The sequence below is a fragment of the Colletotrichum abscissum genome (assembly GCF_030869225.1).
Source record: "Colletotrichum abscissum strain IMI 504890 chromosome Unknown Scaffold_2.1, whole genome shotgun sequence".
Lineage (NCBI taxonomy): Eukaryota > Fungi > Ascomycota > Sordariomycetes > Glomerellales > Glomerellaceae > Colletotrichum > Colletotrichum abscissum.
This window is the reverse complement of record NW_026850098.1, coordinates 1,260,356-1,279,513: the sequence shown is the minus strand read 5'-3', so window position 1 is coordinate 1,279,513 and position 19,158 is coordinate 1,260,356. Positions and strand designations below refer to the sequence as shown.

At 51.3% G+C, this 19,158-nt stretch overlaps 7 protein-coding genes across 7 annotated transcripts; 5 read left to right on the top strand and 2 right to left on the bottom strand.

Moving 5' to 3' along the window:
- Window positions 1-315: 315 nt before the first annotated feature.
- Window positions 316-886, top strand: CABS01_01108 (uncharacterized protein; the record flags this gene model as incomplete). Its single annotated transcript, XM_060534488.1, has 2 exons — window positions 316-510; window positions 578-886. 2 exons carry the CDS (start codon window positions 316-318, stop codon window positions 884-886), a joined length of 504 nt encoding a protein of 167 aa, XP_060401566.1.
- Window positions 887-1,938: 1,052 nt separating this feature from the next.
- On the bottom strand, window positions 1,939-3,736 carry CABS01_01107 (murein transglycosylase; the record flags this gene model as incomplete). Its single annotated transcript, XM_060534487.1, has 7 exons — window positions 1,939-2,024; window positions 2,077-2,382; window positions 2,442-2,655; window positions 2,705-2,839; window positions 2,897-3,104; window positions 3,172-3,250; window positions 3,298-3,736. 7 exons carry the CDS (start codon window positions 3,734-3,736, stop codon window positions 1,939-1,941), a joined length of 1,467 nt encoding a protein of 488 aa, XP_060401565.1.
- A 1,113-nt stretch (window positions 3,737-4,849) lies between these two features.
- On the top strand, window positions 4,850-6,328 carry CABS01_01106 (uncharacterized protein; the record flags this gene model as incomplete). The annotated part of the gene is made up of 1 exon (XM_060534486.1): window positions 4,850-6,328. One exon carries the CDS (start codon window positions 4,850-4,852, stop codon window positions 6,326-6,328), a length of 1,479 nt encoding a protein of 492 aa, XP_060401564.1.
- Window positions 6,329-7,317: 989 nt separating this feature from the next.
- Window positions 7,318-9,063, top strand: CABS01_01105 (uncharacterized protein; the record flags this gene model as incomplete). The annotated part of the gene is made up of 1 exon (XM_060534485.1): window positions 7,318-9,063. One exon carries the CDS (start codon window positions 7,318-7,320, stop codon window positions 9,061-9,063), a length of 1,746 nt encoding a protein of 581 aa, XP_060401563.1.
- A 291-nt stretch (window positions 9,064-9,354) lies between these two features.
- CABS01_01104 (cytochrome P450 oxidoreductase) lies at window positions 9,355-11,009 on the bottom strand (the record flags this gene model as incomplete). The annotated part of the gene is made up of 2 exons (XM_060534484.1): window positions 9,355-10,835; window positions 10,892-11,009. 2 exons carry the CDS (start codon window positions 11,007-11,009, stop codon window positions 9,355-9,357), a joined length of 1,599 nt encoding a protein of 532 aa, XP_060401562.1.
- Window positions 11,010-12,325: 1,316 nt separating this feature from the next.
- On the top strand, window positions 12,326-14,523 carry CABS01_01103 (NADP/FAD dependent oxidoreductase; the record flags this gene model as incomplete). The annotated part of the gene is made up of 2 exons (XM_060534483.1): window positions 12,326-12,574; window positions 12,634-14,523. The coding sequence occupies 2 exons, from the start codon at window positions 12,326-12,328 to the stop codon at window positions 14,521-14,523; spliced, it is 2,139 nt and encodes a 712-aa protein (XP_060401561.1).
- Window positions 14,524-17,206: 2,683 nt separating this feature from the next.
- Window positions 17,207-19,136, top strand: CABS01_01102 (myo-inositol transporter; the record flags this gene model as incomplete). Its single annotated transcript, XM_060534482.1, has 5 exons — window positions 17,207-17,405; window positions 17,493-17,788; window positions 17,881-18,316; window positions 18,397-18,587; window positions 18,666-19,136. The coding sequence occupies 5 exons, from the start codon at window positions 17,207-17,209 to the stop codon at window positions 19,134-19,136; spliced, it is 1,593 nt and encodes a 530-aa protein (XP_060401560.1).
- Between the last annotated feature and the right edge of the window lie 22 nt (window positions 19,137-19,158).

Here is a 19,158-nt window from a genome sequence, read left to right as displayed (position 1 = left end):
GCGGGCGTGCCAAGGTCGAGTCAGTTTCTTGGAGCACCGCTCCGCCTTGCTGGTGCGGGCTTAGATCGCGGTACACAGTCTTCTTCATTAACGCAATTAAGTCGGGCCACCTCTCATGACGACTTCGGCTGACATTTACGGATGTAACCAAACATCAGGTAGTGCCCGCTCGTACCCATCGAGTTAATTCTCCGGATCTTGCCAATCTATAAAGAGGTAGCCTGCCGCTGACACCTAGTCTATTGACACTGATATTGCTCTCGTGCAATTGACTGATGCCAAATTGCAAAAACACATCATACGCAATCGAGTAATATGTCACTCCGAACTCTCTTCCGCGGTGCGATACACGTCGTCCGATTCTTTCAGATGGCAAACCTCTCATTTACCACGTATACAATATGTTACGCGGCATGGCTACGAAGTCAGGAGTACCGCAACGTTATAAAGTATCATGGCGTGTCGAATCAGACATTCCTTGACATGAAGGAAGCCGCTATGATCATAGCAGTTAGTAACTATGTCCCTAGTGGTAGACTCCACAAGTAATGGACGACCCTAACGTCGACTTCGGCAGTGCGCTGCCCTGGGTATCGAGGTCTTCATCAACTCAGACTTTAACAAACCATCGGATCCGCGTTTGTCGATAATGAGCCTTGCTGCTTACTCAATGGGTCTCTGCTTCTACGCCACCATGCCGGCGGCTCGACAATACTTGGCACATACTGGTGTGTTGGCGGACCTTGGTAACTATGTCGACTTTTCAAAACTCGACACTGCGTTATGGCGGACCTCATTGGCGTATGGGATGGTTACGTGGTACGTGTCTCTGTTTCTGGGTGACATGGGGGTCAAAACTTCTGACTATTGCTGTTCAGGGCCTTGAGCGTGGTGTTCGTACTGTCCACAGTTGTGGATCGAGCAGAAAGAGCCATTTTACAGAAGTCTGGCATAAGTGGTGTGGGACTGCATGCAATGGATCAAACCTTTCATTCGCATGATCTCAAGTTAGACACTGGATCTCCTGTATGAACAAGATATGGTTCCTCCGGGATTTAGGACATATCGATGTCATCCCTGGCTTCTCTCGAGTGCTATTCGCATCAGCATGCTTGATTAGATCCAAGATACCCACGCACTACTATCGAATAAATACAGAAACTTTGTTCGATCATCCCACCGCCTTGTTCCATCCTCTTTTGATAAGAGGTTTGGGCTCTTTGGAAGAGTCCAACTAGATTTTTATGTCTGTTCAGCTGCAAAAAAGATTTGGACTCGTGGCTGAACTGTCTCGTATTCGCGCCAAAAGATACGCGACAGATCCTTGCTCATCCGAGGTGACGGCCAACTTGATTATGTAGGAGCATGTCTGAACTAAACATTGCGCCAACAGTACGTTCCAGGAAATTGTTACAGATATGCTGCTTGACTCAAATCCTCCTGCCTAGGTAGAAGAACTTTCGATGCTGTCTCGACCTTCACTGGCATTACTTAATCGCTTTGACACGATAGTCTTGGTATGCTTTTCATCATCATCGCGAGGTCCTTCCTAGCAAAGACTTAATTGTCTCTTGCTAGGCTCCTGACGAGACTACATGTATCGATACTACCATGAAGTTGATTGGTACTCAGGTCGTACTCAAAGTGGACTTTTCGAATTTATAGTACCTGCGAGTTGCTGCAGGGATGAATCATGGCGAGGCAAGGAAGATAACTTTTCACAATGACTTAAGAGGAGGTGCGATAATTGGGATCATATGCTTCTACCTTAGATATCTGTCCAAATTTAGACATAGGCATACATAACAAAATATCAATAGTATGTCTAAGGGCTACTATTAGCTACATCTTGACGGTGACTCAAGGCGTGAAGAGTCTGATTAGAACCTAAAATCATGGTTTTACGGTTATGATGTGTTGCAAGAGGAGCCACATTTCTCAGAACGACCCCCAATAATGCTTGTCATAATCGCCTTCGGGCTTCCAAAGCGGTGCCGGAGTATAGACCGGAATGGGGACGTCGGCTACTGGATGTTAGCGGAAAGCAGCGGGTGATGGCATTCAGTTTCGACTTACTTCCATATCCGGTATTTGGCAAGGCCCAAGTTGGCGACGGAGGGGCCTTCCAACCTGTCGGTGATGCCGTGATAGTATAGGTACTGGTGTAGGGTGCAGGTGACGCCTTAGCTGCAAGTGATTTGATACCGTTGCCCGTCCCATAAGAGTTATCTCCGGCGCCAAAGATGTTGCTAATTTTATTGACGACGCTGGTACCAGACTCTGTCCAGAGACTGAATTCCTCAACAGTAACATTTGTAGCATATGTCAGGTCATTAGCGATCAGATACAAAGGTGGCCGCTTAGCACCATCGGCGACGGAGCCTAGGTTCCTACTCTTAGCAATGATCAATCCCGCGTCAGATTACTACATAAAGGCTTACCGGAGAAGTTGCGGAAGACGAGATTGCTCAGAGCAACAGCACCGGTATCTGGCTCAAATGTGTTTTGCCAATATTGGTTGACGTCCAACCCATAGAGAGATGCCTTGGAGCGAAAGTTTTCGAATGTCACGTTTGTGACATACCCTGAGCCTCCAGGGTATGTCTTGATGAATGCGATGTTGTTTCCCTGAATGATGCTGATGTTGCGTGCATGCTGCTCAATTTTAGTAGGCATAACCGGAAACGACTGATGTGATCCTTACGATGTTGGCGATGGAAGCAGAGACATTCAGACTGCCGATAGAGATTCCAGATCCTGCTTGGTTGCAGACCAAATTCTCTACCAAAGCATGGTTAGAAGGACTCTTGACGGAAACGCACTCGTCTCGGTTGGTGACCTAGCAATGAGTTAACTTCGGCGAGTGACTCGAAACCGGATCGTGCAGGACATGTACCTCAATGTCGTGGATCCAGTAATTCGTGCCCACTACGTCGACACCATCATATGAGCCAAGATTGGCACCTCGGATTGTCAGGTGATAAACCTCAAGGTTGACAACAAAATCGAAGACAATATGAAACTTAGGACTGTCAACCAGGATAAGATCATGGACTGCAGTGTTGATGGGAGAAATCAGGCGGATCAGTTGGGGACGGAAAGTGCTGCGACTCGTTAGCAAATGATATTCATATCAATCATCGTGAATGGGTGGTTTATTGAATTCCGTACTTGGCAAGGTTTCTGTACAGGTAGCCTTGACCCTGAATGGCACCCTTCCCATTCTTGGAGTAAAACTCGAAGTCGACGGCTACCAGTGTTAGTCACTCTCACGACATGAGGGGAGAAGAAACGTACGATTGATGATTGTGATACCGTTCTGCAGAAATTGGCCATCGCCTTCGCCGTTGATGGTTGCGTTCAGCGGCCCAACTCCAGCGAAGCCTTGCAAGATCAACTCACGATCAACAGTCCAGTTGCCGCCATACGCTAGAGTAATGAGACCGTCGAGTTGAAATGCCCAGTTGGTTCCATTCGACAGAACCACCGTGCGCTTGATCAAGTACTGGCCATCAGGGACAATGAGCCGGCTTCCCGCGTGAGGTAGGACGCATGTCTTGAAAGCTTTCTCTATGGCATCAGCGGCGTCTGTGGAGTTATCGTTAACTGCTCCGTAGTTCAGGATATTACACTCTGTTGTTTTCTGGCTCAAACTTGTGGTTGGTCCGACCGCACCAGTAAGCTGAGCTGCCGCCCGCCATGCTGAGACGAAGCCTAAGAAGTAAGTGGCTTTCATTGTCTGATCTCGCTATGATAGAGTAATCCTACCTTATGTAGAATGCTCTTTATTTTCAACTACTAAAAAGGTGAAACGCGAGCATTAAATACAAACAGAACGTCTCTTTAACTCTGTTTATCTCGAAGAGAAAGACAATCCTTCCATTCAAATCACGACATTTGATGACCTTATTCACAATGCGCTGATATATGGGCTCTATCAGATGAGCTTGCCGATCAGGATCTTGAAGCTTGCTTGGAGCCTGAGCAATAGTAAGCAGCCGAGTATTGACTCATGAGGGAAATTTCCCTCCTCGTGATGTCGAAGTTTATGGTATCGCGGAAAGATCTAGGGCATCCCGAAGCCCCGTCTGACAGCCTTTCGGGCTTTCGTCTAGTTGTAGACTAGACCGTTTTCAAGGAAGTTGACTAGAGCTTGTCAGCTTCAGGTGAATGCCATCAATATGTGGCCTTGACGGCTGGGGTCAAAGCTGAGAAGTGAGGGACGAACATGCGTTCATCAAGTGAGGATACGATCCAATTATCCAGGCAACAGAGCTTTAGAAATGATACCAAAAAGTGTTGGTGAAACAAGCGTTCTACTAGCTTGGAAAAGGCATGGAGTCTGCAAGCAATTCCCAAAACTGCCAAGCTAATGTTGCCCCCTGTGATTGCGTGATCAAGTCAACTCTCGACCGGCTTATCCCCAAGCTTCCGAAGCTATTGTAGAACATAACTCACGGTATTGGTGGAATTTGAGCTGTCACTTGCCGACATCCGACAACCAATATTGTCGTGAAAGAATTCGAGTGGGACCGTACTTTAAGTTTGTAATGTGGGTTGTCATGATGCCTCACTCTGAGAGACACGATGTGTGGCGGCCGGGAAACCGGCATCTCGAGTACTTTTCTTCGGGTACAACTAGATAAGAACGGTAAGGGTATCACTATATGTGAAGACGTCATAATCCTGAATTTCGCATCATTCGTATGCGTTCGAACTGACATCGTGGGCGTCTCTTGCGAGACAACACTTCTTTGTCTTGTGCACCTCCAAGCTACTTCGCAGGCTGCATCTGATCCTCCCGTCCTCAACAAGCCCAGCTTCAACTCTTGGTCATTTTGCTCACAAAATGGCGCCAAGAAATGTTCTCTTGCTCGTCGCAGACGACTTGGGCAAACAGCTCGGCTGCTACGGCTGTACTTACATTAAAACACCAAACATCGATAAACTCGCCGCCGAAGGCACCAGATTCGACAATGCTTTTGCAAGCACCGCATCCTGCAGTGGAAGTCGCTCAACCATTTACACCGGCCTTCACACTCACCAGAATGGCCAGTACGGACTCAACAGTGGAAAGCATCACTTCATGACGTTTGATCACATCGTGTCCGGTCCTGCTCTGCTCGCCAAGAACGGGGTTCGTACCGGAATTATCGGAAAGGTCCACGTCGGGCCTGATGCCGTATATCCCTGGGAATGGCGGGCCGAGAGCTTGACGCGAGATGTATGGTGGTCCTCTCAGCGTGCGGCAGAGTTCTTCAGTGCCTCCAAGGAAGATGGTCGGCCATTTGTACTCACAGTCGGATACCATGATCCTCACCGCGACCGCACGCGTGGAGGTTTCGGCAATGATGAACCTGTCGACGAAAGAATCAAGAGTATTACGTACAGATCGGAGGACATGATCGTTCCTGGATTTCTGTCCGATACTCCCGGTGTGCGACAGGAGCTTGCGAGTTATGCAGAAGCCATCAGCCGTCTTGACCAAGGCGTTGGCATGATTCTTCACGAGCTAGAAGAATCTGGCTATGCGAAGGACACCTTGGTCATTTTTATGAGCGACAATGGCCCTCCTTTCTTGAACTCCAAGACTACATTGTATGACGCTGGTATTCGGCTCCCTCTCATTGCTAGACTTCCAGGTTCAGCTTCATCCGTCAACCCGAATCTTGTATCTTATGTAGACGTTCTGCCTACAATCTTGGACTGGATCTTAGGCGATGCTTCAGGCGAAGCCAAGTCACAGCTTGCCGGTCGTTCATTCTTCGACATCGTCAACGAGAACCACGATCTCGCCGACTGGGATCATGTCTTTGGCTCTCACACATTCCATGAGTCCACCAACTATTGGCCAACACGTTACATCAGAACCAGGCGTTACAAGTATCACCGCAATATTGCCTGGAGACTTGACTTTCCCTTCGCCAACGATATTTACGGCTCGCTGACATGGGAAGATATTCGAAATGCGGATCAGAATCCAAAAATGATCGGCGAGAGACAACTCAAGGACTACTTCTTCCGCCCTGCAGAAGAATTGTATGATTTGGTGAATGATCCCAACGAAGTCAAGAACTTGGCAAAGGATCTGGACTATCAAGATGTGCTGAAGGAGCTACGAACGAGATTGGAAGACTGGCAGAGGAGGACGAACGACCCTTGGTTATTTCGAGACGGCATATCGGTTCTCCTTAACAAGCATCATCTTGATGCTGGCCTCGAAGTGCCTGATCAATGGGATCTTGATGTTGAGCACCCCGAGACAAAGGGCAACAATGTACAGAAATATCAAAACCAGCCTTTGGGTATCACTGGCCCTAGATCCTGATAGAATTTCGCTGTCATCAAATAGAAGCCGTGATGTAAACTTTCCAATCGATTTTTTGATATTGTTTCTTTTTACCAGTAATTTCTTGACAAAGGGCACGGCTCATTGAGGCTTGGCAGCTGATGCCTTGAGAGACATACCCTGCAACCTAAGTCCTGGCAAGTTGTCCCGTTTCATGCAGGCTTCTTCAGTAAGACAGAAGACATTCCAGGCGAAACGTGGAACTCCCCGCCAGCAGTTCTCACCCAGACCCTGGAGCAGCGCTTACTGAAGTGAAAGTGCCTCGGCTCGATTCCTGGCAAGGGGACGTTGAAGGTGACATCGGCGCAGATCTTGTACCATACAGCTGGTATCCCAGAGACAAGAAATACCATTCTCTAAACAGTCTAGCATACCGTTATCACCTGAAAGATGGATCCGGCGCGAAGGATTAGGCACATACGAAAGCAACCACCAAAGGTCTCGATGCTCATACAAACTGGAAGATTTGTGGTTGGTCAGATGCTCCCGACCACGCGGTTCGCCAAGATGGAAAGAGACAATCTCCCGAGCCTTGCCAAGCACTTAGTCGTTTGTGGCAGACAAGGGTGCCTGAAGGATTGCTAGGCCGGTGTGTTCACCATCTTTCCCCATTATGTCGTGATGGCCTGCGGATGATCATTGCCGAAAGACCTACCAAAAGCTTATCTTCACAATAAAGTCTTGGCAGGGCATGGGTTCTGCATCTTGACAAGGGAATATAATGATACGAGCGGTTATTGCCAGCAAGGAAATGTACCTGAAGAAGGGAATCACGTCGAGTTGGTTGTCGATGGTGTGCGACCTCGGTGTTCATTGTGCCGTTTTTCGCAAAATGTCACAGCGATCCGACACCATGTATATCAATCCTTCGAAATTCCAGCGATGGAGATGGTTTTGGAAAGAGTAGGCCCTGATAATCTTCGCTAACAAGTTTTCGGATCAGCTGACTCGTTCTTTAAGCTGCAGCCATGACTTCGCAGAAGCCTCCAGTCATTGAAGTCCCCTCAGACGGGGAGAGGGTCTCATCAGGTGTGCACGACATCGATACGAAGACCCCCTCTTTCGAGATTGACTCGCCCAAAGACGAGGTCAGCGACTTGGCCGAACCCCAAGATACGACCAAAAACGTCGGCTTTTGGGAAGCACTCACCCGTCGCAATGCGCCGCGAGATCTTGATGCTATCGCAACAGAGCGAAGCGTGTTTGACGATCCCAGCTTGGCGCCCTTCTACCAGCCCCCACCAGAGTACGAGAACGTCCATCGCTTTGATCCAAAGGAGCGATGGACACATCGCGAAGAACGTTCTGTCCGCCGAAAGACAGACTTCAAGATCTTTGCCTGGATTTTGGTCATGTTTTTCGGTCTCAATATCGACAGAGGCAATCTCGGCAATGCTGCGGCAGATAATCTCCTCAAGGACCTGCATATCAACACCAACGACTACAATAACGCCCAGAACATGTATCGTATCGGATTTCTGATCGCCGAAGTTCCGTCTCAAATGATTGGAAAACGGCTTGGACCTGATCGATGGATCCCCGTCCAGATTATGCTCTGGAGTCTGGCGTCCGGAGGTCAGTTCTTCATGCACAACCGGGCTGGCTTCTTCGCCTGCCGGTTCTTTATCGGTCTCTTCATGGGTGGCTTCATTCCGGACTCCATTCTGTACCTGTCTTACTTTTACAAGAAGACTGAGATGCCCATTCGCCTGGCCCTCTTCTGGTTCGTCGACTCCATGTCCGGTGTCATAGCATCCTTCATGGCCTATGGAATCCTGCACTTGCGCGGCGTTGCAGGAAAGGAAGGATGGCGATGGCTCTTCCTAATCGAGGCTCTTGTTAGTTTCGTCATCGGCGCTGCCAGCTTTCTGTTTCTAGTCCCCGGCCCGACGCAGACGAAAACGTGGTGGAACCCCAAAGGCTACTTCAACGAGCGCGAGGAGAAGATCATCGTCAATCGGGTTCTCCGTGACGACCCTTCTAAGAGCGACATGCATAATCGAGAATCGCTATCTCTGGGCATGCTCTGGAAGAGTCTGAAGGATTACGACCTGTGGCCGGTGTACCTCATTGGCATCCTCTTTGAGATTCCTACTGCGCCGCCAAAGACGTACCTCACGCTGTCTCTCAAGGCTCTCGGCTTCAGTACCTTCAACGTTACTCTGCTCGCAATCCCTGTCACTGTCTTCGCAGCGGTAAACATGTTGTGGGTTACGTTCCTTACTGAGAGGTTCCATCAAATCGCCATCATCGGCCTGCTCTCGCAGGTTTGGGTATTGCCGCTGCTCATCGTCGAATACACTTCCATCGAGAGCCTGTCGCCGTGGGCGCAGTATGCCGTTACTTTCATGATTCTTGGCCAGCCGTCTACACACGCCGCGCACGTCGGATGGTGTTCTAGACTTTCGAACGCCGTTAGGACCAGAGCTATCAGTGCTGCGCTCTACAATATCACCATTCAGCTGTCCGGAATCGCCTCGTCGAATATCTATCGAGAGGATGATAAACCTCATTACCACCGAGGTAATAAGAACTTGATCGCAATCACTGTGGCAACGATATTTGCGTATGCTTTTGCCAAGACATACTACACTCTTCGCAACAAGTCCAAGAGGACGAAATGGAACAGCATGTCGGAAGAGGAGAAGACGGCGTATCTGGCTAATACTAGCGACGAAGGAAACAAGCGTTTGGATTTCTTCTTCGACAGCTAAGTCTTGACAGCTACCCGCCCCCGCCCGACAGGTTCTACATAGAATCTGGTTTCGATCATAGGATTTGCATGAAGGCGCAATGCCAGTCGACGGGGTTGAAATATCTATCACACTCAATAATATCTGCTTAGCACCACTTCCATTCAATTGCAAACAATTTTTCATCCGTAACGAGACAGAAACTCTTGATCCATACGCTCAGTTTACAACTCCTCAAGTTGATTGATATTTATAACGCCAACGCCAAATACACTACCATAAGTCGTAAAATCTAAGTCTTCTTTTGAGAATCTAGTGTGCCTCGACCTCCTCCAACTGCCGCCTCCAAACCTTGACGGGCATCTCCCCGAGCAACCAGTTCATCGTCTCCTCACGCGCCATCTCGAAGTCCCGCGGCAGAGCAAACTCGTACCTGTGCACGACCGAAGCCAAGAGCACAGCCTGCTCCAAGTATGAAATGTTGCGGCCAATGCATCCTCTCGCGCCGGCGGAGAAGGCCAAGAAGTACGGCTGCAGCTCCTTGCCCTTGTCACCAAGCCACCTGTCCGGCACGTACTTATCGGCGTCGGGGAAGACGGTCTCGTCGCGGTGGGCGACGACACCCGACATGCTGACAGTAGTATTGCCTGGCACCCACTCGCCCATGATGTACATGCCTTCCGGGGGCGTCTTGCGAGGTAGGCCTTGCGGTGTGGGAGGGAACAGGCGGAGGGACTCGTCGAGGCAGGCGCGGAGGTAGGGGAGGTGCTTCACCTTGTCGTAAGGTGCGACAATCTCATCTGCGTCAAGGACGCTGTCAACTTCTTCACGGAGAAGCTGTAGGTATTTCGGGTTCTTGAGGAGCTGGTAAAGCACGTTTGTGACGGCGATGGCGGTGGTCACGCTGCCAGCGTTCATCATGATGTTGATCTCTGCGACGATTTCGCCCCACTCAAGGTTGTTGGCCTCGCCGTTCTTGTTCTCCATCAGAGCCTGGAAGAAGTCATCAAGCTTCTCGTCGCCCTTGTTGTAACGCTGAAGGCGCTTGTGGGCGAGCTCGAGCACGATGCCGTCCCAGCCCTTGGATGCCTCGGTCATTTGGCGGTAGCGGGGGATGATGTTGGAGAGCTTGTCAATGAGCTTGTAGTTGTCGTAGCTCCAGACGAGGAGGGACTGTTTCCGGGCAGTGGGGTAGAGCGAGTCGCGGAGGGGGACCTCCCAGGTTGAGCCGTCTTTACGGCGGGCGAGAACACGGTCGTGGCCGCGGTCAAGCAGGCCGAGACGCTCGGAGAGACCAATGTCGGCGATGGCGTCGAGGGTGAAGAAGTTGCCCCATTTGCGGTAGTCGACGGTCAAATCCTCTGGCTTGGGGAACATTTGGCCCTTGGGGAGGGGGTCGGTGCAGCGCTGGTCGAGTTGCTTGAAGAGTCTCTCGACCTTGTCTGCGACCTTGTGTTCCCATCCCTCGAGGTTCTTCAGGGCGTAGGCGGAGGACAAGACCTTACGCTTCTTTGCGTGGTCATGTTTGTCGACCACATCGGCGAGGTGGTAGTGGGATCCGGCCGTGAGGACGTAGGACTCATCCTTGATGCAAGGGGTTCCATGACCGTAGATGTCCTTAATGGCGCGGACATCACTGAAAGAGAGGGTATTGGGACCAGTGCGGAGGATCGGGCCCTTTTCCCGGTGGAGGTTGACAAGATGAGTTGATCGAGCACCGGTGCGGGCGAGGATCATGAAGGGAATGTTGTATACGCCGGAAAATGTACTCAAGTTTTCAAACTTGCGCATGCCTGAGCAATGTTGTTAGTGGCTGCGAATAATGGGCCCAGGGCTGAAGAAAGCTCACCTTTTGTGTCCTTGAAGTATACGAACATTGGGTAAACGATGAAATAAGACAAGGCAACGAAGAGAAAGCCCGCGGCGTATGGCGCCTGCCAGGAGGAAGAGAATGTTTCGAGTGTCATGTTGCTAGCTAGATCCCAAGAGATCTTGTAGGATAAAAAAGGCAAACACTGGGTTCGAAGAATGAAGAGCTTTGGATCACGGCCTACTCTATGCTGCTGAAAGAAAGGAAGTCGTCTTCAACTAAATAACCATCCGCGTAGTGGAACACTAATCAGCCACAGAAGTCACGAGAATGGATAAAATCGACCGTAAATCAATGCCCACTTGGTTTGGTCCGGCTTTCAAGAAAGGAAAATCTCGCCGCGACATCACATTCGCTCGCGGCTCGCAACCGATAGCCCATCCCTCCACTAGCTACGACGTATTCTCCGCACCTCTGCGCGTCACAAACCTCAGCCTGCCCCCCATTTCGTCTGAGCCGTCAATAAGAATAGCTCATGAGACTTTCAGAGGATCCCGGATAGGAAAGAGGGGCGCGAAGCCGGGGACGGCGGGCGGGTTCTGCCCAAGGCTGGGACAGGGACGGGACTAACTCGCTCAGACCAAGACAAGCAAAGGCCAAGTCCCGCGGGGAAAACGCAGTGTACAACATACGCATGGCTGATGGGTAATTGCGGCACCATTGGTTGGTTCTGCATTGTAGTGACAGATCTTGGGGTTATCTCGGGGTCCGTCACATACCTTCCACAGAATCCTCACGCGGGGGAGATGAAATCTTTCTGCTGGGCTGGACCCGCGATCTGAGGGGTTCTCGTCTGGATGCGGCAACTTTCACCGCGGGAGAGACCTCAAAGTCGAAATGGGGCATGCCAAGAGGCGCTCGGTGTTCCAGCCGACGATGGCGGAGGCATCAAGAGGCTGGGGCGAAGTTTGGGGAAATACGGGGTCCTCTTCGGTAATCTCGCAGTTTGTTGGATGGACATCTCGATCCCGCGGGATAAGTCGCCTATCTTAGTTTAGACTACATCACCTCTGACCTTGCCAGCCGTGCCAGCTTGCTTCTTCGTGTTCCCTCCCCGCGGGGAAGTGGATTCGTTCCCCAACTTTCTCTATTCCAAAATCTGAGTCCGTCTCAAGTTGGCAATGCTCCCCGCACCTCGTGGGGACGGTGACTTGCCTCTTAGAATCGGTTTAGGAAAGTCTTTGGCGCAATGTAGGTTGACGGCACTAGGTGTGTTGGTAGCTGCAGTTCATATGTTGTACGATTTAGGAAACTTCCACGATACTCAGAGGAAGTCTCGGGTCGCATTTAACATCTCGAAACTCGCCGTTCTCTTACCACAGAGATAAAACTTGGGCAAGCTCATTGAGACTGTATCATATTCGACGCTGGCAGTTCAATCATCTTCATTGCGCTTCTGATTCTCATCTCATCATGTCTCTTCCAGGAGCTCTGCCAGAGAGCACGCTGAAGCTCCTCAGCCAGCTCGCGCCAGGAACAGTCGCAGATACAGCCGCTCTTGCTGCTGCCGGTCTTCTGTCTGCCGCATATGTCCTGCGCGGATACGCCTGGGACAGGCCGGATCCGTACAACTACATCTGGTACGAGAAGCCTCAACAAGGCGCTGACGGCAATGCCGCGAACAAGAAGTCAAAGAACATTGCTGAGAGGCTAGAAGAGCTCGTAAGTCAAGCCGGAACTCCTCTTCTTTCTCTATCTTTTACTAACAGTCTCATGTCCAGGGCAAAGATGTCGTCGTCTTCTGGGGCTCGCAATCCGGCACCGCAGAGGGCTTCGCGAACCGCCTCGCTCGCGAGCTGCACCAGCGCTTCCATCTCAACACCATGTCAGCAGACCTCTCAGACTACGACGCCGACACCATCACACAAATTCCCCAGACTAAGCTGGCCATCTTCATCATCTCCACCTATGGCGAGGGAGACCCCAGCGATAACGCCAGCTTGTTCTGGGACTGGTTGACCAAGCTGCAAGACAAGCCCCTAACATCGCTGCGCTACGCAGCCTTTGGTCTGGGCAACAGCAATTATAGATACTACAACAAGGTCGTCGACGTCGTCGATAAGGCCCTGGTAGACTGTGGCGCCTCGCGATTGGCGCCCGTCGGCCGCGCAGACGATGCGGTCGGGGCTACAGAGGAGGACTTCCTTTCATGGAAGGATGACTTGTACAAGGTCTTCCGCGATGAACTGAAGCTGCAGGAACACGAAGTTGTTCACGAGCCATCGCTGGCTGTCGTCGAGGATGAGTCCCTGGAGCCGCAGGATCTTCACATTGGCGAGCCGGTACACCTGATTGAGGGCTCTGGAAAGTCAACAGCCAACTCAGCCATCAAGGCCTTGAAGATCAAAAATGCGCGCAGCTTATTCTCCTCTCCTGGACGCAGCTGTCTTCATCTGGACCTCGATCTAGGAAACAGCTCCCAAATCACATACAAGACCGGCGATCATTTTGCCGTCTGGCCCATCAACCCCGACCAAGAAGTTGAGCGTCTCCTTAACGTCCTCGGTCTTTCCGAGCGCAGAAGCATCCCTATCAGCATTAACGCCCTTGACGCCGCCGTGAAGGTCAGAATTCCCACGCCGACGAATGTCGAGACATTGTTCAGATACTACCTCGAGATCTGCGCCGCAGTTCCCAGAGATGCCGTCCGGGGCCTTGCACAGTTTGCGCCCTCTCCCGCATCAAAGGAAATTCTACTGAACCTAGGACGCGACAAGGATAACTACGCCGCTTTCCTCGCATCGAATCATCTGACCATCGGCAAGCTTCTGGAATACGCAGCCAAGGCCGATGGCAACGCGACATCGTCTGCATGGTCGGGAATTCCCCTGTCATACCTCATCGAGACCTTGCCTAGATCCCAGCCGCGTTACTACTCCATTTCTTCTTCTAGCGTTGTTTCTCCCAAGGCACCCAGCATCACCGTTGCCGTATCTGATACCCCCTTGTCCGCTTCCCCAACCACAGCCATTCCTGGTCTGACGACGAACTACCTTCAGTCGCTCTCCAACTCGCTGCAAGACTCGCAGGCAACGCAGCAGACCGAGGGTCTCAGCTATGCCCTGTCAGGCCCCTCGAACGCACTTGAGGGCGGCCTTGTCTACGCTCACATCCGCCGCTCCAAGTTCAAGCTTCCTATGCTCTCATCGCACCCGCTTGTCATGGTCGCTGCTGGCACGGGTCTGGCACCGTTCCGGGCCTTTATCATGGAGCGCCTTCGTCTCCAGTCCGTCGGTAAAGACATTGGACAGATGATCCTCTTCTTTGGATGTCAGCGCCCCGACGACGACTACATTTACAAAGAGGAGCTCGAACAGATGGAGAAGGACCTTGGCGGCAAGCTCAAGATCGTGACGGCCTTCTCACGGCAGGAGGGCGCGAAGAAGACGTACGTCCAGGACAGGGTACGTGAGTTGGGCGCCGAGGTTTTGGGGCTTTTGGAGGAGAGTGCCAGTTTGTACATGTGCGGACGGGCGAGCATGGCTAGGGAGGTCGGAAAGACTTTGGGTGATGTTGTGAGGGCGGGTAAGGGCTGGAGTGATGCCCAAGTCAAGGACTGGAGCGAAGGACTCAAGAGAAATCGCAAGTGGCAAGAAGACGTTTGGGGATAGATGTGGCTTGCTGTGGTCTTGTGAGAATGATTAGATTGGGAATTGCCATGATTTAGCGTTGCTTGCGACTTTGAAAGACAATGATAGATGTTTTGAGAAATGAAGAACTCCTCTTGATACACTACTTGTGCTCACATATCATTTCGACGCGACGATCTTTGGCACGTTTCTCAATGGACTATCCACACTCATGCGGAACCTATCGAATAAAGCCCGATGTGCCAAGTGTTGAAACTTGGGTTTTCTGTCATTTTTCAATACAGCGCACCTCAACGAATTATTATAAGCCATCGCTTCACATCCTCGCCTTTTACTTGCCGAATTCAGCTTTTGACTATGTGAGGCCATGCTGCACGTAGTCTTCGTCACTAGGTGTATTTCGCGAATTTATTTCCCAATCGGACTTCCAAGGATATAGAAATACGATTGCCAATTCCGTTGGATCCCGAGTTTAGCAAATCTCACCTAAAACAACCATGGTGATATGAGCCATGCTTGCGCGTAGGTTCACTCGAAGGGGCCATGCAGTGTCACACACACCTCAACCCGGTGTTAAGTAACGCAGACCCGCCGCGGGACCTGCATGTCTAGCCATCTACATGAACTTCTTCCCAACTTCTTCAGGAGCAAGAATCATTCAAGTAGATGTTGCGAAAGTCCGAGAAGACGCTGTGGACTTGGCATGAAGCGGGATGCGCGCGATGCGAGAGATGGCCTCGGATATCTGTTGCTCCCGCAGCAAAAGTGAAGGCTGCTCGGCGACTTCTCAGCTTTTTCACTCGCAAGTCACCTAGCGACGATGATGAACGGATCAAGAATGCTATTGCAGGTAGCTACCTACGCCAATACGCATCTCATCAATACTGGAGATGCAAAACGTGGTACTTCCCCACGTTTTCATAATCCGCGGGCACCAATTCGGTCCCAAAGTCCACTTTGACATGCCGGTTTCGAAACATGACAGGCGGAGATCGGACTGGGCGCTTGAGGCTCTAGTCCCGCGACGTTCAAGTCGTGCGCTGAATCCGAGCTCAATCATAGTCAGCAACTTGGGAAATACATATTCGCGACTCTTCATCAGTGATCAATCCCTACCGCTCCGTTGGTCATCATGCCGGCCGCGTGGAGGAATGTGGAACAAGCTTTGGCTATTGGTGTCCACACCATGTACAAATCCCGCGGGATATGTTCCCTCTTTGAGGGGGTCAATCCCACACATGCGAGTGCCTGAGTCAGTGGAGCCAGCTGCAATTGGTTAGGAACTTCAAGGCTGGGCTGCGAGCAACCTTCACTCCACCATCCCCTTTGCTCATCTACCGACGGCTCGAACCCGCGGGCTAAAGCGTCTCTGCTTTCTACGCAGTATCCGTACGGATACACTACTGGACGTCCCGGCACTATTCGGCTGCGCACAATCCAATCGGAGTGTCAAGATTGATAATGAGTATTGGTAGCGGAGTTCACCCCGTGGAGTAACTTGCGTCAAAAACCCGGGGAGAAGAGGAGTACGCCATCCGAGCCTGGGGTTCCCCACTGGGCCCCATCAGAACATTCCAACTTTCAACCGACAGCATGTCCTTCGTCTGGGGTATTGTTTTATCTGCAATGTTTACAATGACATCATTCTTTGAAGGACCGGCTTAGACCCGCCTGCGGACCTGGGGTACACCGGCAGTAAACTGTATGGTCTTCGTCGATCGGAGGGCCTCGTGACTCTGTGAATCTTCTGATGAATGTTCTGGAAATACGGCGGTCATACTATTCACTGTAACGAGACTCGTGGGCGGAAGTGAGATGTTCCCTAGAAATCAACAAAACCACTGGACGGTACCATGATTATGGCTCTCCCTTGAACCGACTGCAACACCAAACATGAGATAACTCACGGAAACAACGCTGACAGAAGACCAAGGTCGGCCGGAAATCAGGACCAAGAGAAACTAGTACATACTGAATCACCCCTGTATAAACACGTTAAAGTGATACCCGCGGGGCTTTTTTACTGCATTGGGGATGGTCTGCTGAGGGATTCCCCGCGTATCCCGCACCCGGAGGTACCCCAGACAACCCACCCCCGCAATTATCTCGACGTACGTTGCGGATACATACGCTCAACACTGATCAGGTGTTTGAGGAGAGAATCCCGCGCGATGGGAAATAAGGGGGCACTGATTGTGTCTGTTGTGTTTCTACCATGGACTCGGTATACGTCCCAAGGTAGTAAGGCTAGGCTAGCTGAAAGTTTCACGGGGGAAAATAGACTAAGAGACGCTGTGCCGGTTTCCGTCTGATTCAATGACTGGGCTGAACTCGGGGGTTCAAACGAAGAAAAAAAGCGCGTGCCTTTGAAGCTTCTCCTCATACCACGACTCTTTTGGGCAATTTAAGCCCGCGACTCCACCTTGGCGCGTGTCTACTTGCTTGCAATCCCCTTACAATTCCTAGTAGCCTTCCGTCGGCAAGATAGAGTCGTTGACTCGTTTTCTATATAACTACTGAGTCTGTTCTCTTTTTCTCGTCTGAATTTCTGCAGCCCAGCCTCCTCTTTGAGTTTCCCCAACCGGCCTCAGCCCTCATCCGATCCAACTCCCACCATCGATCAATATTTAAGCTTTTGCTTCCATTGAAGTGCTGTTGCTTATCTTCTCTATCGAGGTCGGCTCGAACTTACAGTTGCTCGACAATGTCGCAAACCACGCCCGACTCCGAGAGCAAGGCTCTATCGAGGGAAGCTTCTCTCGATAAGATGAAGCTCGATGGAACTACATCTCACGTCGAGCAGACGCAGCACGTTGACTTTGACGATTCTATTGAGGATACCGAGCCGTCTAAGGCGGTGTGGCTGATCACCTTCACCGTCGCCATGGGCGGTTTCTTGTTTGGTGAGCCGCTCCCCAGCCCGAGCTGCAAGGATCGATCAAACCTACGGGAAGCGAATAGCTTTACTAATCGAATTGCGTGATGAATAGGTTACGACACCGGTGTGATCTCGGCCGTTCTCGTCAGTCTCAAAAGCGATCTCGGACACGAATTGGATTCGCACGAACAGGAGTTGATCACGTCCATTACATCTGGTGGCGCGTTGATCGGTGCCGTGATCGCTGGTCTTCCGGCCGATAGATACGGGCGAAAGCTCGGCATCTATATCGGCTGCGTTCTCTTCCTCGTCGGTACAATCATTCAAGCTGCTGCGTTCTCTGTGGCGCAAATGACCGTCGGACGCTTCATTGTCGGTTTGGGAGTCGGTTCTGCGGCTATGATTATCGTAAGTTACCATGAAGCTCCCTTTTCTTGTTAGCAGCTCGTTTCCGGTTGCAGTCGTCGATGGGCTTCGATATCTAACTAACTGCACAATAGCCTCTCTACATTGGCGAACTCGCACCTGCCAAACACCGCGGCCGCATGATCGCATTCGATAACATGAGCGTAACTCTCGGGCAACTCATCTCCTACGCTTTCGGTGCAGGCTTTACCGAACTTCCTCACGGATGGCGCTACATGGTCGTCATCGGCGGCGTCCCGCCCATTATCCTCGCGTTCCTTCTGCCCATGTGCCCTGAGTCGCCCCGACAACTCATCTCTCACGGAAAGCTCGAGGAGGCCACGCGCGTCATCAAGCGTGTCTACCCTCATGCGACGGAAGAACAGGTCAACGCCAAGATCGGACACATGACGTGGGTGGTCGAGGTGGAGGCACAGGCTACGTCCGGCTCGCTGTGGGACCGCTTCAAGGAGTTGCATGTTGTGCCTGCCAACTTCCGCGCCCTTGTTACCGCGTGCGCCATCATGGCCAGTAAGTTTTCTCGGGTCTGCGTTCTCCATACGAATACCGGGAAAATGGCAACTTTATGAATAGGGACTGACATCGCTTAGTAAGTCAGCTAAGCGGTTTCAACACGCTCATGTATTTTTCGGGGACCCTGTTCGGGCTCATTGGTTTCGACAAGCCAGTCGCTGTGTCCATCGTCGTCGGTGGCACCAACTTTGTCTTTTCGCTGGTCAACCTGTTCATCATAGATAAATTCGGCCGACGTCGCATTCTCCTCGTCACGGTCGCCGGAATGGTAAGTCTCTCTTATATCAAAACGCTGGGCTTCTCAGCCACTCTGTGATCGCCTAAAAGCTAACCACTCCTCCTCCAGTCCATTAGTATGGTTGTTGCCGCTATCGCCTTTCACTGGATCCCAGTCTCCCCCGACCTCAAGCTTCAGACTGCCGCAGTAAACTGGGCCGGCATTCTCGTCCTCGTGACAATCATCGTCTACGTCGCCTGCTTCGCTGGCGGTGTCGCTACTATCGCCTGGGTCGGCACTGAGCTCCTGCCCCTTGAGGTCCGTGCCCTCGGCACCATGATGAACACGGTTACTTGCTGGGGCTGCAATATCATCATCGCATCTACTTTCCTGTCCATGATGAAGGGTATGACGCCTAGCGGTGCGTTTGGTTTCTACGCGGCAATCTGCTTCTTTGGATGGGTGTTTGTCGTCTTTTGTTATCCCGAGGCCAACGGCTTGCCGCTCGAGGAGGTCAGGCAGATCTTCTCTACTGGGTTTGGCGTCAAGAAGGCGAATGAGTTGCAAAGACTTCGCAAGATGGGGGCGGGTTCGGCTTAAATCATTCTTAGAAAGAAAGGTC